The sequence below is a fragment of the Felis catus genome, chromosome B1, assembly GCF_018350175.1.
Source record: "Felis catus isolate Fca126 chromosome B1, F.catus_Fca126_mat1.0, whole genome shotgun sequence".
Lineage (NCBI taxonomy): Eukaryota > Metazoa > Chordata > Mammalia > Carnivora > Felidae > Felis > Felis catus.
The window spans coordinates 55,549,249-55,565,364 of NC_058371.1; the positions used below are offsets into that span (position 1 = coordinate 55,549,249).

The 16,116-nt window shown below is 39.7% G+C and overlaps 1 protein-coding gene across 1 annotated transcript in view; it reads right to left on the reverse strand.

Annotated features, from left to right (window-relative positions):
- GALNTL6 (polypeptide N-acetylgalactosaminyltransferase like 6) overlaps window positions 1-16,116 on the reverse strand; it is a 1,205,642-nt gene that overhangs the window by 221,703 nt on the left and 967,823 nt on the right. The window contains exons 7-8 of the mRNA XM_003984859.6: window positions 6,414-6,599; window positions 2,111-2,294 (exon numbers count right to left, since the gene is read on the reverse strand). Coding sequence (XP_003984908.1) covers window positions 2,111-2,294; window positions 6,414-6,599 — 370 coding nt within the window. The remainder of the gene's footprint in view (window positions 1-2,110; window positions 2,295-6,413; window positions 6,600-16,116) is intronic.

Genomic DNA, 16,116 nt, shown 5'->3' on the forward strand with positions numbered 1-16,116 from the left:
TTCAGATGGTTAACTTTAGGGATGTCTGACAAACATCTCTCCAGTTGGGCCCACTTCTAATGCTTACTGGAAACTCCTTCACTTGTATCACTAAAGACCTCTTCTAATAGTTTTTAATTTTTTTAATGTTTATTTATTTTTGAGATGGGGGAGACAGAGCGCGAGGGGAGGAGGGGCAGAGAGAGAGGGAGACACAGAATCTGCAACAGGCTCCAGGCTCTGAACTGTCAGCACAGAGCCCGATGCGGGGCTCCAACTCACGGACCGCGAGATCATGACCTGAGCCGAAGTTGGACACTTAACCAACTGAACCACCCAGGTGCCCCTAATAGCTTTGAATATCCTTGAAATCTTGGCCAAAGCATTTGGAAGAGTAACGACAGGACTTCATTATTTCTTCTCAAAAACTCTCCAGCAATTTCAGAGTAGGAAAAGGCCAACAGAAATTCTGGATACTTGGGGCACCTGGGTGGCTCAGTTGGATAAGCGTCCGACTTCGGCTCAGGTCATGATCTCACGGTTCATGAGTTCAAGCCCCGCATCGGGCTCTGTGCTGACAGCTCAAAGCCTGGAGCCTGCTTCACATTCTGTGTCTTCCTCTCTCTCTGTCCCTCCCCCACTCATACTCTGTCTCTCTCTCTCTCAATAAATAAACATTAAAAAAATTAAAAGAAAAGAAATTGTGGATACTTAATAAGTGGGCTTCATATTACAAAAGAAATCATTTATCTCTCCCTTTTTATCAGGTTAACGTCTCCTGAAATCCCCTTAACTTTTCCCGAGAGTTTATCTTTCTAGAGACTAGAATTGGAAGAAGCATTTTCTTGATGTTTATCACATATTTATTGTAGTTGAAAGGGTAAGTGTTACAGAAGTGTTTTTTATATTTGGGAGCTTCTCTACTGCACACTTTTACTGCTCATATGATTAATGAAAAGACAATATTGATTTTAATGCATCTTTTTTCTATTTTTAAGAGAGAGCCCAGTGGGGTGGGGGCAGAGAGGAGGTGGGGGTGAGGGTGGGGGAGAGGATTTGAAGTGGGATCTGCACTTACAGTACCAAACCTCATGAACTCATGGGCTCAAACTCATGAACTGTGAGATCATGACCTGAGCTGAAGTCGGATGCTCGACTGACTGAGCCACCCAGGCGCCCCGGATTTTAACGCATTTTAAACACAATCTTAGAAAGTATGCAAAGCCTCAATCACAGACGTTTTTCTTATCCTAAGAAAAGTATATAATAGTTTTAAACTTATAAAAATTTGAATGTGATCAAAAGGGTACAGTATGAGGAGTAAATAATAAATAATAGTATGCCTTGGGAAATCTCTGGGGTAACTTTTGGAAAAACTTCACCATTTACCATTAATGGTCCTGAGAGTTTGTCAAACTAAGCCATGTATATTTTTTTTCTTTTTCTTGACATGCACAATTTTCATATTCACACTGAGAAAAAGAACGATTTACCTTTGTAGAGACCAATTGGTTATTAGCTATATTGGTTATATAATAATGGTTATGATAGACAATTCTTACCTCTATAGAACTTAAATTAATAGCAGGGTTATCAAAGATTATTTACTCTGGATGTATCATTTTGATTGAATTCCCCAAGTTTAAGTTATGGGAGCACCTACTCAGAACCACCACCTTCCCTCATAAGTCCCAACAGGGGTGTAAACAGAGGCTTAAATACTCTTTCGTATTTTATATCATTTTCCAATGAAAGTAAAGTAAAATAGTCAATTTAAATGATTCTTAGGGGACAAAGAATAGAGAGAGCTGAAAATAAGAAGAGAACATCTAGGAGAATATCTACAAGGCAAATACGCGTTGTCAGTGACCTCTGCGTTTTCCTGATTCTCACATCTGCACACTTTCTCTCACGCTTAGCAAAGTTTGACAAGGGGGTGATCCATGTAATCAGTGCAGCTTGTAATTTTCTACAACTTGCAGGTCTGACTTTTCTCCAAGGTAGGGATATTGTTGCCACCTGTTTTCACCCATTTTATTAGAGATAATTGTCCTCATGGGTCCCCAGTTGACACGCCTGAAATGAGTCACCTGCCCTCTCTCCCGTGGCCCCTCCCTCAGCTGCTACTCACTCAAAAGGGTCGCTGGGATCTGCCCTCTGGAGCTCTGGAGGAATGGGGATTCTTTTGTAGTACATTTCCCAGTCGAAGGCGCCTCGCATGGCATCCCCAGCTTGTGCCTCATACCCAAAGTGATTGTGGTCGATGACATCGATCATGGGGCACACGATGGTTTTGTGGTTTAGTGCAATTTGGTCTGAAAAATGAAAGCACAAAATAGGAAATGACATGCCTGCCTAGGTCATCTATCATTTTTCAGCAAAGAGAAGCCTTACAGATCTTTCCTAATGCAGGGATGTTGCTTGAAGCCCGGTTTCTGTCATTGTTAGAGCACTCTGTGAAATCTGTTTGAAGGCTAGACTTAACGTGATGGGACAGTGATTAGGTAAAATTAGTGTGGTTGTATTTTCCTTTAAGAAAGTTATGTCCCAGAGAGACTTGCAGAAGTCCATTTAGCTCTACCTCTGTCACATTTTTGCTCTGACCTGTCCCCAATCTGTCATTTTATAGTGCGTCCAACATATGTAGAGTATAAACAGTACTTGTGTTCCTTCAAGCATACAGCTGAGCCTGCTGAGAAAATATTGTCCTTCTTTCTGGAGGCTTCAAAATGTAAATATTTAACTTCATGTTTTTTCTTGTTTGTTTTTTCGTTTTTAGCATCTCGTCTTATAATGGCCACCACGGCTGCTCCCCCTGCCCCCCTTAAATGCTGACAAATCATACACAGAATTCTTCGCGCTCAGGCTTGCCAGAGATTTTGCCAAGTTCTATTTTGCTATTGTCCTTTGATACAGACTCTGTTTATCTAAGCTATACATGTTTATCTTTTCTCATTATATCCAAAAATATATTAGCTGGCCTGATAACTACTGTTTCTGTTCCTGCTACTATTAAATTCTTGAGCAACTACTAAGTGATTTATACTCTTGCTATTTCTAATCCTTCTGAGAACCTGTAAGGTGGCTGCCATTATCATTCTCGATTGACATACGAGGATACGAGCTCAGAGAAGTTAAATAACTTGTCAAAGGTCACCCATCTTTTGAGAGCAAAACCCAGGATGCAACCCCTGCTTGCCAGTCCAGTCCTAAAACCTGTGGTCTGTCCCACTTCTCCATGGTGCTTCTTATGTAGCAGAAAGGTAATATCTTTTTAGTTCCAGCTCCCTCCTTTTCCATATAGATATTGTTATTGTGAGACACTAACAGCATAGGGAATTGGCATTTGCATACTTTGGCTCACCTAGAATAGCTAACTGTGGGGTACAGTTGACTACTGAAGGACACAGGTTTGAGTAGTGTGGCTCCACTTATAAACAGATATTTTTCAACACAGTACAGTGCTGTAAATGTACTTTCTTCTCCTTATGATTTTCTTATTGACATTTTATTCCCTAGCTTACTTTATTGTAAGAGTACTGTCTATAATACATATAACACATAAACTATGTGTCAGTTGACTGTTTATGTTATTGGTAAGGCTTCTGGTCAACAGTTAGCTACTGGTCGTTAAGTTTTTGGGGAGTCAAAAGTTACACATGAATTTTCAACTGCACAGGGGGTTGGCATCACTAACCCCTGTGTTGTTTGAGGGCCAACTGTATTTTCTTCTCAAGAATATGCACTCAATCAATATTTATTATAACAAACAAAATGTCTGACAGAACTTTTAAGTATGAACATCTGCTTTCTGGTTATGTGATGTGGCATGTGGAATAAAATACATTTAAATATCTTAAAAAACATATCTTTTAGAAATAATGGTTATTTCAGTATTATTATTTTGAGGACCCTAATAGGCAGGGTGGGACAACCACAGAATCTGGGGGAAGATCTCCCCTCCAGATCTCCTTCCTTCCTTCCTTCCTTCCTTCCTTCCTTCCTTCCTTCCTTCCTTCCTTCCTTCCTCCACACCCCCCCTTCCTATTCAACAACTATTTATTGAGTAGAAACCATTTACATGTCACTTTTCTAGGTTCTGGGAATATAACAGTGAATAACAACCACAAAAATCTCTGTCGTTAGGAATGGAGCAAAGGCAATCAATATACATACTAAATATCTAAATTAGATAGTATGTTTGAAGGTGATAAATGTGGTAGAAAGAAGATAAAACAGGCTAGGGGAATATGGAATGCTGGTATGTGGCAAGGTAAATAGCATGGCCCTAGGAGGCTCTCAGGAGCCTGGAGGTCAACTTAACATTATTCCTGCTAATTAGTAGAGAGACCCTCAGCACTATTTCAAGTTATTCTTCACCAAGCGCCCTGTAAGCATCCATCTTCACCGAGGTAAGTCTTGTAATGGGTTTTAATCTTTATCTAAATGGTGTTTCCCCATAGATGTCTTTGACAGAGGAGACCAACGTTGCTGTGTCCAACCTATTTCTTCTATCACCTCTGCAGGTATTTTAGTATTAAGGTCTCAGTGATTTTCTTCAATCAAATTCAGAATCAGGTTGATTTACAAGTTTCTTGACCAACAAGGAGTCCCAAGGTGACCCAAAGAGAATGAGTCTGTTAAGTTAACTGTCAACTTTCCCTTCAAATTTCCTTTCAGCTCTTATCCAGCTGTTCTAGCTTAGGGTGAGAGCAGCATGACTAATTTTTCATCTAAGGCTTGTGCCTACATTTCAATTTCCAGGGATCAAACACACGGACTCTTAATGGGAAATTGAAATTCAGGTATAATCCCAAAGTGAAAAATGAACCAAGAAACTGTGTGGCTCCGCCTGTTTTTTTCATTTTGGATGATGTGTCAAGACACTGATAGAGGCAAATAAAACAAGATAGTGATCCTGAGCTTGAATCATTTCTTATCCATCAGGCCTACAGGAAATGAAATGCTTTAATGAGAAAAAGTGGGTTTCTCTCTACTTTCTCTCTCCTTTTTTTTTTTTTTCCTGTTAGATTCATATGAACAATCAGAGGCTTGATAATTGGCATTTAGGAATTGCTTTGGTTCATAAATAAATTAGGTCTTTTGCTGACTTCCTTGAGTATTCAGCACCATATAGGTCAAATTCAGTTTGCAGGAACCTCACTGCTGCTGATGAAACTCTAAATTGCTATGTCCTTGGACAAGGTACTTTTAATTAAAAGCTCAGAGGAGTCTCTGGCCATAGGAGCACTGAAACATTCCTGTTGATCACGATGGCTGGGCAGTCATCTGTGTAGGTGTGTGTGGATCGGGTGATGTGGTGGGGTGTTAGTTGCTGGTCATTTCCTGTTTTAAATCCTACACACTTTCAATTGATTCCCCTCCCCCCTTCCACATTTTTTACTAATGGAGCTTTGCTGCTTCTAGCTGAAATCCTACACAGTAGTCAATAGCAAATCATTCTTCCTGAGGCAGCTATTGTAAAGCAGTTTTTACTGGCTTTAGCTCCAAGGCCAGGGATATATTTACAATAAAAGTTGACTTAGTGAAAAATCTGGAAGAATAGGAAGGACCACAGTAGGCGCACACCAAGAACTTTTTAGAAACTCGTTTTTTTTTTCAGGTTGGCAATTTATCCCTTATCTACTACTGGACTTTATATCTGACTTCGTTGTGAAATAAAACACAAAATAGTCGGGCTCGAACTGAGCCCCATTCACAGCTTGAATGACTCTTAGTTCGTTCATGTTTCTAATAGTTCAAGTGCGATGTGACAGAGAGGCTTCTCTCCCTACTCTGAGCCATGTGGTGAGCATTTGAGATGTATCATCTGGATAGTAGTTCTGAGTGTTTGAGAAGGTCCTGTGTAAACTTGGGGGATTATATATTTAGGGCTCTAGGCCAGTGCCAGAAGTTTAAATGAGAACTGGCATTATAAATCCTAGAAAATGTCAGGGCACTTACACTTGAACTGTATTCTCAGGTGGAATAATTTTCTTTCCTCAGTTCTTAACAGTTCTATAATAATTGTTAAACTGTGTGTGTGTGTGTATGTGTGTGTTTATTTTAATCTTGCTGTAGTTAGAGGTAGTGTTTTTGAATACTTTTTCTTTCAGTGTTTACTCTGTGACTATAACTACACTAAAGCAGAACATCTAAACTAAACAAACCTCTAAACGTTTTTGAACCTTAAGTGAGATTGCAGTTGGTGTTATCTAAAATGTCCATTTTCATGCAGTTTTCTGGTTACTTCTTGGTCCTCAGCAGTGGTTAAAGTAGAATTCAAGGCTCTCACTGTAAAATATTGTAGAAGGGAACTCTAGACTTTGTTAATTGCAAACTAAATAGAAGCAAATCACACACTCCCTCTGAAGGAGGTCAATTCCCCAGGCCTTGCTGGTCCCCAGAAGGCCACTGTCAGTATGTGTACTCACTAAGGAGAGGGGGCAGCCAGTTCACATTGACCTCGCAGTGGGAGTCCAGGAACGTTAAGACTTCTCCTCTTGCCATAGATGCCCCCAAGAGTCGGGTCCGGATGAGCCCTTCCCTTTTCTTGGTGCGAACGATCCTTACTTTGGAGAATCGGGCCATATATTCTTCTAATTTATCCTTCAAGTGTTCTAGGAAGGAAGCAGAGGATGCAAAGAAAGAACACAAAACATTAATTGCAACAGAATTACTCATGGGTGTTTATGCATTAAGCGTATGTGAATGGTGAATCCAAGCTTACATCCATTTTTCTTCTCTCTTCATCTCAAGGGGAGATATTAATAAGATTTTATGCCTAGAGGTTTTTCTACTTTATATTTTCCATAAAGGTTCATAAACTGCAAATACTGCTCTTTGTTTGAACACTGTAGAAGACACTGACGCACCAGAGCTGTACCATATGATTACTGTTGGCCAGCTGCCACCATGCTTAATCATGGCCAGCACTGTCCAAGATGGGCATTGGCCCTCTGGTTCCTGCTGTGTAAAGTCAGATGAGGATTCCAGCATATGGGCTCTTTTCAACAAGAGGGCTCTTTCCAGCAAAGCCACGCCTAGTTTCTGTGTTTTGAAAATAATGAATGTAAAACCACAAGAAAAAAATTATATCCTTCAAATCAATAAGAACCAAACAGATTTTTTTCCTCCCACCGGGTAATAGCCAACTAGTTAGGAAGCTCAGCATCTGGCTTCTGATTTGAAGTGTAAAACTGATTGACTTGCTGTTAAAATTAGATGTGAAGAGGGGAAGGCAGATAGATACTCCATAATCATTTTGAACTGAGCTATTGAAGGTTAGAAAACAAAAAAATTTTTAAATGTGTCTTTGCCTAATTAAAAACAAACTCTGGGAACAAAATCGAATCAGGTAGCTTATTTACAGAGAAAAAAACCCATCTCTTACTGTCTGTGATAAAATGCATCAATATCTTCGATCTTTAATGCCAAATAAGTGTGTTTGGTATTTTTCTGTGGAATATGTACTCATAATTTATATCTTGTGCTTTTCACTCTCTCATATCTACAACATTAGGAGGGCTTCACTGGAGTTTCTAACAGGTACTGTCTAATGTTCATAGACACAGAATCTTAGTATGCAGTGTGTTCTATAGTTCCACTTTCTTTTTTTTAATTTTTTTTTAACATTTATTTATTTTTGAGACAGAGAGAGACAGAGCATGAACGGTGGAGGGGCAGAGAGAGAGGGAAACACAGAATCGAAGTAGGCTCCAGGCTCTGAGCCATCAGCCCAGAGCCCGACGAGGGGCTCGAACTCTCGGACCGCAAGATTGTGACCTGAGCCGAAGTCGGACGCTTAACCGACTGAGCCACCCAGGCGCCCCTATAGTTCCACTTTCAAACTTTCTCCGCGTGTGTGCAATCAAAGGCAATATTATTAAGTCTCCTCCTATGATCTGTAGCAATAGGAATTCATATAAGGATTTATGATTCCCTTCCCTGTGATTCAATTTAACAGATGTCAGAATTACTCATATTGGAGTTTCTCCATACCTAAGAGTTTATTCTTATTTCTTCTTCTTAATGTAGCGTTTAAAAAAAAATCTCAATTTCCTTTTTTTCAACTGCCCCGTAACTATGTTTTACAAACGGATCAAGTAAAAAAATACTTAGCTTTCTAATTTTTCTTATTCAAGAATACTGGTGGGGTCTTTCTCAAGATTGTTTTAGCACAAAATGGGTTCCCCCTCTATTTTGTTCTTCCTGTAATGAACAGGCTACAGAAAGCAAACATTACAGATTTGGAGTCAGAATGGACCTAAGTGGGAGGTCTGTACTGGTGAAACCTATGAACAGGTCATGTAAATTCTCTTAGTGTAAATTTCTTCACCCATAAAATACATGGAATTGGGGGATTTTTTCCTCTTAGAGTGTGGTGAAGGGTCAGGCTTTTGGTTAGACACCGGACAGTGCTCATTCAACAAACATCCCCTAAGTCAGTAATGGGAGACTTCATAAGTCCCATGTACTTAAGAAGAGAAACAGCATTTTTAGCTGGGGAAATGCCTTTGAATGCTAAGCCTGAAAAATGAAAAATAGAGAATTTTTATTTATTGGTGAGATTTTGATAATTCATCATCTTTTATTTATTGAAAATTTATTTATTTTTTTAAAATGTTTTTATTTATTTTTGTGACAGAGAGAGACAGAGCATGAGCAGGGGAGGGTCAGAGAGAGAGGGAGACACAGAATCCGAAGCAGGCTGCGGGCTCTGAGCTGTCAGCACAGAGCCCAACGCAGGGCTCGAACTCACAGACTGTGAGATCGTGACCTGAGCCAAAGTCGGATGCCCAACCAATTGAGCCACCCAGGTGCCCTTATTTATTGAAAATTTAAAGAATGAGCGGTTTTGACCAGCAATAAGTGAACACATATAACTTCATAGCAGTATCGCAGTTTCTCAACCAAAAGGCTGGCTCTAAAGTGTCTCTGTCTCTTTAAGATGGGTGTGCTCTGCAAAAGCCATAGCTTCTGCCCTTCCTCTCTTTACTGATTCCTCTCCTGCTCTCCTCTGTGCAAGCTGTAAAGAAAGATTCCAATGGGCTATACAATACGATGCTGCCTGTGAACAAGACTGGAGCTTCCTATTACTATTTTCCTGTTAGGAAAACAAAGTAGAGACCGGCCACCCAGTCATGCAATCAAAGGCAATGAGTAAGTGGAAAGTGATCAATACTAGAGCTCTGTACATGCCAGTCTTGAAAGACTTGCACTTGGTCAGGGTTTCCCCTGTAATAAACGTTTAAGAAGACACCATATGCAAGGTACCTGGGTGGCTCAGTCAGTTAAGTGTTTGACTCTTGATCTCGGCTAGGTTTTGATCTCATGGTTCGTGAGATCGAGTCCCATGTCAGCCTCTGCATTGGGATTCTGTCTCTCTGCCCCTCTCTATTTGGCACTCTATCTCTCTCAAAATAAATAAATGAACATTAAAAAAAGGACGAGGTCATATTCTCATTACTGTAACTTATTCAGGCACTGAAATCCTTCTGTATCTCCAATGTACAAACAAGTGTCATTCTATAAGTTTATTGGTAAATCGGTCGTTTGGACCACAGAGACGTACTCTCTCACGGAAACAGTGTCACAACAGCCACTGGTGATAGAAAATAGATCGTGAACATTTGTGAAACCCACCAAAACAGTGTTTGTTTGTTTGTTTGTTTGTTTAAGCTTCACTGTTCTTTTGTCAAGTGCTGCTGCCAGTACGATCTCCCTCTTGGCAGTCTGGGGTGCAGTTATTTCTTCCCTCCCTGACCCTAATGGGAACCCTTGGGGGAGAGGAGGATTAATTCTCTGTAGCCCATAAGAGGAAATGGCTCTAGAAGACAGTCAATTCCCGGGTGGTCTAACTCCAGAACCAAAGGGTTGTTGACTACCTGGCAGTGGTTGTCCCGATTTCGGGTTTAGATTTCCAAACTTTTCAGTTTATACAAAATTCTCTGAAACTCAGGTGGAGACTATCTCTACATGTTTCCTTTCCCTCTATGCACATTATCTGATTCTGTGTGTTTTTCTTTGATCAAAGCCCATTTTAACATACTAAAGGAATTGTATGGTATAAATTCACTAAGCACAAAAGGTTTGACCCCAAATGGAGTCCCCTAATTATTCAAATCAATTCTTTTAGTTTGAACTTTTCAGTAATCATCAGGTTGCTTTGCCTTGGAATAATGATCTGGTTGACTGCCCTTGTGAAGGGTCTCTTCTCTTTTAGTTGTAATTTCTAATTACCCATAACTCACAATGAAGACAGGTATCATCAGTCTAATTAGTAAATTAGACTCTCATGCAATGGAGTTATTGGGGATGGTACAGATGGCTTTAAATTAAACACATTTTCTATTTCTTTTGTATGAGCAATTTTTAGATTCATTTCTAAAATATTATTAAAATGATTTTCAACATGATTTTATACGACTTTAGTTCAAGCACAGTATCTTTGAAGATCTCCTTTGAACCTCTTTACTTTGATTTAACGACAAGAGCATTTATGGTATTTTTATAAAACAGGCAGATTTCTTTAGCAACAATGAGGCATTTGTAGAACCTTTAACATTTTTTTTTGTCCATGGCTATAAGATTACTAGTTAAAATCTACTGGATGGTATCACAACGACCTGGACAAGTGAACACAAACAATATCAAATACACCAGTTTTGTCAGGGTGATTGTATTAGTGTGGGGCAATAAGGAATGAAAAGTTGTACTCAGGTGAAATTTTGGTGCCTTGCTACTGTGAATATTGAATTTAGCAGTTTTCCAAATGTATTTTCCTCTTTTTCTAGAGATTTCACATATGTTTCATAAACTTACCTGGAGAATATATCATTCACTTGGATATTTAGTGTTAGAGGTAGCAACTAAACACTAAAAAATAACCTTCAATGATTAGCAGAGTCAAAAATCGAGTACATGAGTTAGACTTGTTGCTGCCTGGCCACATGCCTTTGGGTGAGTCACTCTACCCTATTTAACCTCATTTTCCTCAGCTATAAGGTGAAGGAAATGTGCCCAGGTGATCCTAAATATCCCTTCTAGGTCTATGATTCAATGATTTCCCCTGTGAAGTTTTACTTGTAGAGTAGATCTAACCCTGTTGAGTACCCAGTTTTTGTTGGTTTTTTTTCCTCAAAAGCTTCCTGATGGTTGATATTTTGGTGTTTCTTTGGGCTGGGTGTCATTTTTGAAAGCAAGAGTCAAATCAAAATAAAGCTAACACATATCAAAGATTTAGTCAAAAAGTGAACTCCACGGTATTTTCTTTGGTCAATACAGCATCTGTCTAATCTCCTGCAGTTCACTGTCTACAAGACCGTTACTGGTGTCAAAATAATGACTTTGAAGCACTGTAAGTTCATCAAAGATTTAAGTCTGTTCAGTAAGTTATGCTTATTATGTCAGAAAAATATGGTAACAGAGTTGAGACAGCTTTCTAGTCTACTTCTGAGGAATTGTTCCCAAGGGGACAGTCCAGTGACTATTAGCATTATAGTGTGTGGTCAGTGTGTCCCAGGTGGAAGACCCACCAAAGGCCAAGCAAACAGCTGCCCTGTCTCAGCAGCTCACTGAAGCACAGCTACTTGTCCAGCTCCTTCCGTATCCTTTGAATTCCCTAATTTACATCCCAAGGGGGGAGAAAGAGAGGCAAGAAGACACTATTTATCTGGCAATAAGGATTTCTATATTTAATTACATACCCATGGAGATGAAATGCCTTTGATGTGTATACTTTTTTGTTGGCATAATAATAGAGCATGACTTTAAGATCATATAGAATATGGGGGGTACCTGGGTGGCTCAGTCGGTTAAACGTCTGACTTTGGCTCAGGTCGTGATCTCACTATTCATGAGTTTGAGCCCCACATGGGGCCCTGTGCTGACAGCTCAGGGCCTGGAGGCTGCTTCAGATTCTGTGTCTCCTTCTGTCTTGGCCCCTCCCTTGCTCACACTCTGTCTCTGTCTCTCTCTCTCAAAAATAAACATAAAAAAATTAAAAAAATCATATAGAATATGGGAATATGTCCTAGTTGTTAGGAGTTCTGAAATGTAATAGAATATAAATACACAATAGCATAAATATCTTCCTTTTCCTCATAACAAAATATACTGACTACAACTCTCAGTATTCTGGATAGTTTGAGGTTACATCAGAGTGACAGGGAGTACTTCACAATTAGGGAATATAAGATATTCTTCTATTGTTTTTTAATCCACTTGGCATATGTCATGCACCTATTTTAACCCAAAGTAACAATGTTCAGAATAACATAGCAGGGCCTCTAGAGACTCTCTATACTGTGTTTACACGAGAGAAATACAGGCATATCTCAGAGATTTTGGAGTTTGGGTTCCAAACCACCCCACAAAAAAGCAAAATCACAGTAAAGCAAATCAAATAATTTTTTTGTTTGTTTCCCAGTGCATATAAAAATGTTATTTATACTACCCTGTAGCCTATTTAGTATGCAATAGAATTATGTCTAAAAACAATGTATATACATTAACTGAAAGAAACTTTCGTGCTAAAAAGTGCTAACCCTTAGTGAGTCGTTATTTTTTTTGCTGGTGCAAGGTCTTGCCTTGATGCTGATGGCTGCTGACTGATCAGAGTGGTGGTTGCTGAAGGCTGGGGTGGCTGTGGCAATTTCTTTATTGTAAGACAACAGTGAAGTTTGCTGCATCAATTGATTCTTCTTTTCACAACCCATTTCACTGTACTGTGTGATACTGTTGGATAGTATTTTATCCACAGTAGAACTTCATTCAAAATTGGAGTCAGTCCTCTCAAACCCTGCTGCTGCTTTAGCAACTAAGTTTACATAATATTCTAAATGCTTTGTTGCCATTTCAACAATCTTCCCAGCATCTTCACCAGTAGCAGATTCCATCTCAACCACTTTCTTTGCTCATCCATAGAAAAACTCCTATCTGTTCAAGTTTGATCATGAGATTGCAGCAATTCAGTCCCATCTTCAGCCTCCACGTCTAATTCTAGTTCTCTTGTTATTTTCACCACATGTGCAGTTACTTCCTCCACTTAAATCACGAACTCCTCGAAGTCATCCATGAGAGTTGGAAACTTCTTCCAAACTCTTGCTCATGCTGGTATTTTGAACTCTTCCCATGAATCACAAATGTTCTTCATGGCATCTAGAAAGGTAAATGCTTTCCAGCAAGCTTTCAGTTTACTTTGGCCAAATCCATCAGAGGAATCACTGTCTATGACAACGATAGCCTTACAAAATGTATTTCTTAAGTAATAAGGCTCGAAAATCAAAATTGCTCCTTGATCTATGGGCTGCAGAATGGATATTGCGTTAGTAGGTGTGAGAACAACATCAATCTCGTCCATCTCCATTGGAGCTCTTGGGTGACCAGGCACACTGTCAACGAGCAGTCATATTTTGGAAGAAATCTTTCTTTCTGAGCAGTAGGTCTCAACAATGGGCTTAAAATATTTAGTAAACCATGTTGAAGGAAATGCACTATCATCCAGGCTTTGTTGTTCCACTTATAGAGCAAAGGCAGAACAGATTTCATGTAATTCTTGAAAGCCTTAGGATTTTCAGAATGGTCAGTGAGCACTGGCTTCAGCTTAAAGTGTCCAGTTGCATTAGCCCCTAACAACAGAGTCAGTCTGTCCTTTGAAGCTTTAAAGCCAGGCACTGACTTCTCTCTAGTTATGAAAATCTTAGATGGCATCTTCTTTCAGTAGAAGGTTATTTCATCTGCGCTAAAAATCTGTTGTTCAGTGTGGCCACCTTCATTAACGATCTGAGCGAGATCTTCTGGACAACTGGCTGCAACTTCTACATCAGCACTGGCTGCTTCACCTTGTACTTTTGTGTTAGTGGAGACGGCATCTTGCCTTAACCTCATAAGCCAACTTCTGCTAGCTTCCAACTTTACCTCTGCAGCTCCCTCACCTCTCCCAGCCTTCACAATACCGATGGGAGTTAGGGCCCTGATCTGGACCGGTCTTCTATCCGGACCACTAAAACTTTCTGGGAGTCAGCAATAAGGCTGTTTCTCTTTCTTATCATTTGTGTGTTCACTGTGTATCACTTTTAATTTTCTTCAAGAACTTTTCCTTTGCATCCACAAACTGTGTGATGCAGCCTAGCTTTCAGCTCATCTCGTCTCAGCTTTTACATGCCTTCCTCGCTAAACTCAATCATCTCTAGCTTTTGATTTGAAGTGAGAGACATGTGACTCTTTCACCTGAACACTTAGAGGCCATTGTAGGGTTATTAATTGGCCTAATTTCAACATCATTGTGTCTCGGGGCGAGGGAGGCCCAAGGAGAGGAAGACAGATGGGGAGATGGCTGGTCGGTGCAGCAGTCAGAAGACACATGTATCTATGAAGTCCACCTTATACGGGCGGGGTTTGTGACATCCCCAAAACAATTACAATAATAACATCAAAGATCACTGATCACAGAGCATTACGATGAACATGATAATAATGAAAAAGTTAGAAATATTATGAGAATTACCAAAATGTGACACTGAGACACATCGTGAACAAATGGTGTTGGAAAAATGGCATTGATAGACTAGCCTGGTGCAGGGCTACCACAAAGCGTCAGTGTGTGAAAACTGCAGTATCTGCAAAGCACAATAAAGTGAAGCACAATAAAAGGAGGTGTGCCTGTCTACAGATTTTAAGTCTCTCATTGAACTCCAGAAAATGGTCAATTTCTTTATTTTCTGGTTGACCACACTAAACCTGTCCCTTCTGATAGCATTCAAATATAGACATTTTGCATTATCTCTAGAACACAAAAAATTCAACCAAGGAAGCAGTTTGTGAAACCATATTCAATTACCTCTATTATGATTTCAACTGAGTTTTATCTCTGAATGTCCTATTTTCTATTCTTTATAATATGCAAGGCATCTGGAGTCATTCGGGAAATAGCTGGGGACACCAAACTTAAATATATAGACAAAATGTATTCCAGCTCATACGGAAAAAGAAAAGACAGAATTAAAATGTCACCCTTTTGCAACCCCTAATGAACAAATGGATTAAGCCATCAACAGCTGTTAACATCACAAAAGGAGCTACAATCACCTATTTATGTGCCTTCTAAAGAAAGAACACATCACTGCCTATAAAGTATTCTTGCCAAAAGGATTAAGTGAATTTGATCATGCCTTTAGATCTAACAACCCGTTTATAGGAAATAAAGGATTACAGAATATGTTAAATGGCACATCAGGGGAATAATCAGCAAAATGCAAACTAGGGGAAGTTCCCCAGGGCAAATGGTTTGCCTTCTTAAACAAATAAACCGAAAGGAAAAAGAAAAGAAATGCAAAGAGAATCCTAAAGATTAAGAGGCATTTAAGGGGCGCCTGGGTGGCTCAGTTGGTTGAGCGTTCCACTTCTGCTCAGGTCATGATCTCACGGTTCGTGAGTTCGAGCCCCACATTGGGCTCTGTGCTGCCGGCTTGGAGCCTGGAGCCTGCTTTGGGTTCTGTGTCTCCCTCTCTCTCTGCCCCTTTTCTGCTCATGCTCTCTCTCTGTGTCTCAAAAATGAATAAACGTTAAAAAAATTTTTTTTTAAAAAAGAGACATTTAAGAAACACAGTGTACCAACTAATCACGCCAAAAGAATCTAAGATGAGTCCTGATTCTAAGATATAATTGACAAAATAAAAAGCAGCTTCTGTTGTCTGGGGACTGGTCTGATGCTCATAGCAAGGCCATCTTGTCCTCTGGTGGTAACCATCTCACTTTCCTGTTATTTTTTTCCTCCAGTTGAATCCTTGCAGTATCTGAAAATATCACTGTCTTCACACAAAAGTTTCACAGTGAAAACTAGTGCGCTATGTTTACCTGGAGAATTCTGATACCTTTCAATGAGCTGCTCTTGGAACCCTGTGTTAACACATAGACAATAGGGTTGGGATACACTTCAGGGTGGGGTTTTCTCTTGGCAAATCAGGAAAGCCTGGATACTTGGCAAATTCCTTGGGATCCCCTCTTTCTCAATCTTTCTCTCTCTTTCATGATTTGCTTAAAGAACACTTGAATTTTGTATTTTCAGGATAGCTTTAAATGTGCAACACGTTCAGACTAACACAAAAGAAATAAAATGCCACAACACCTATTCAT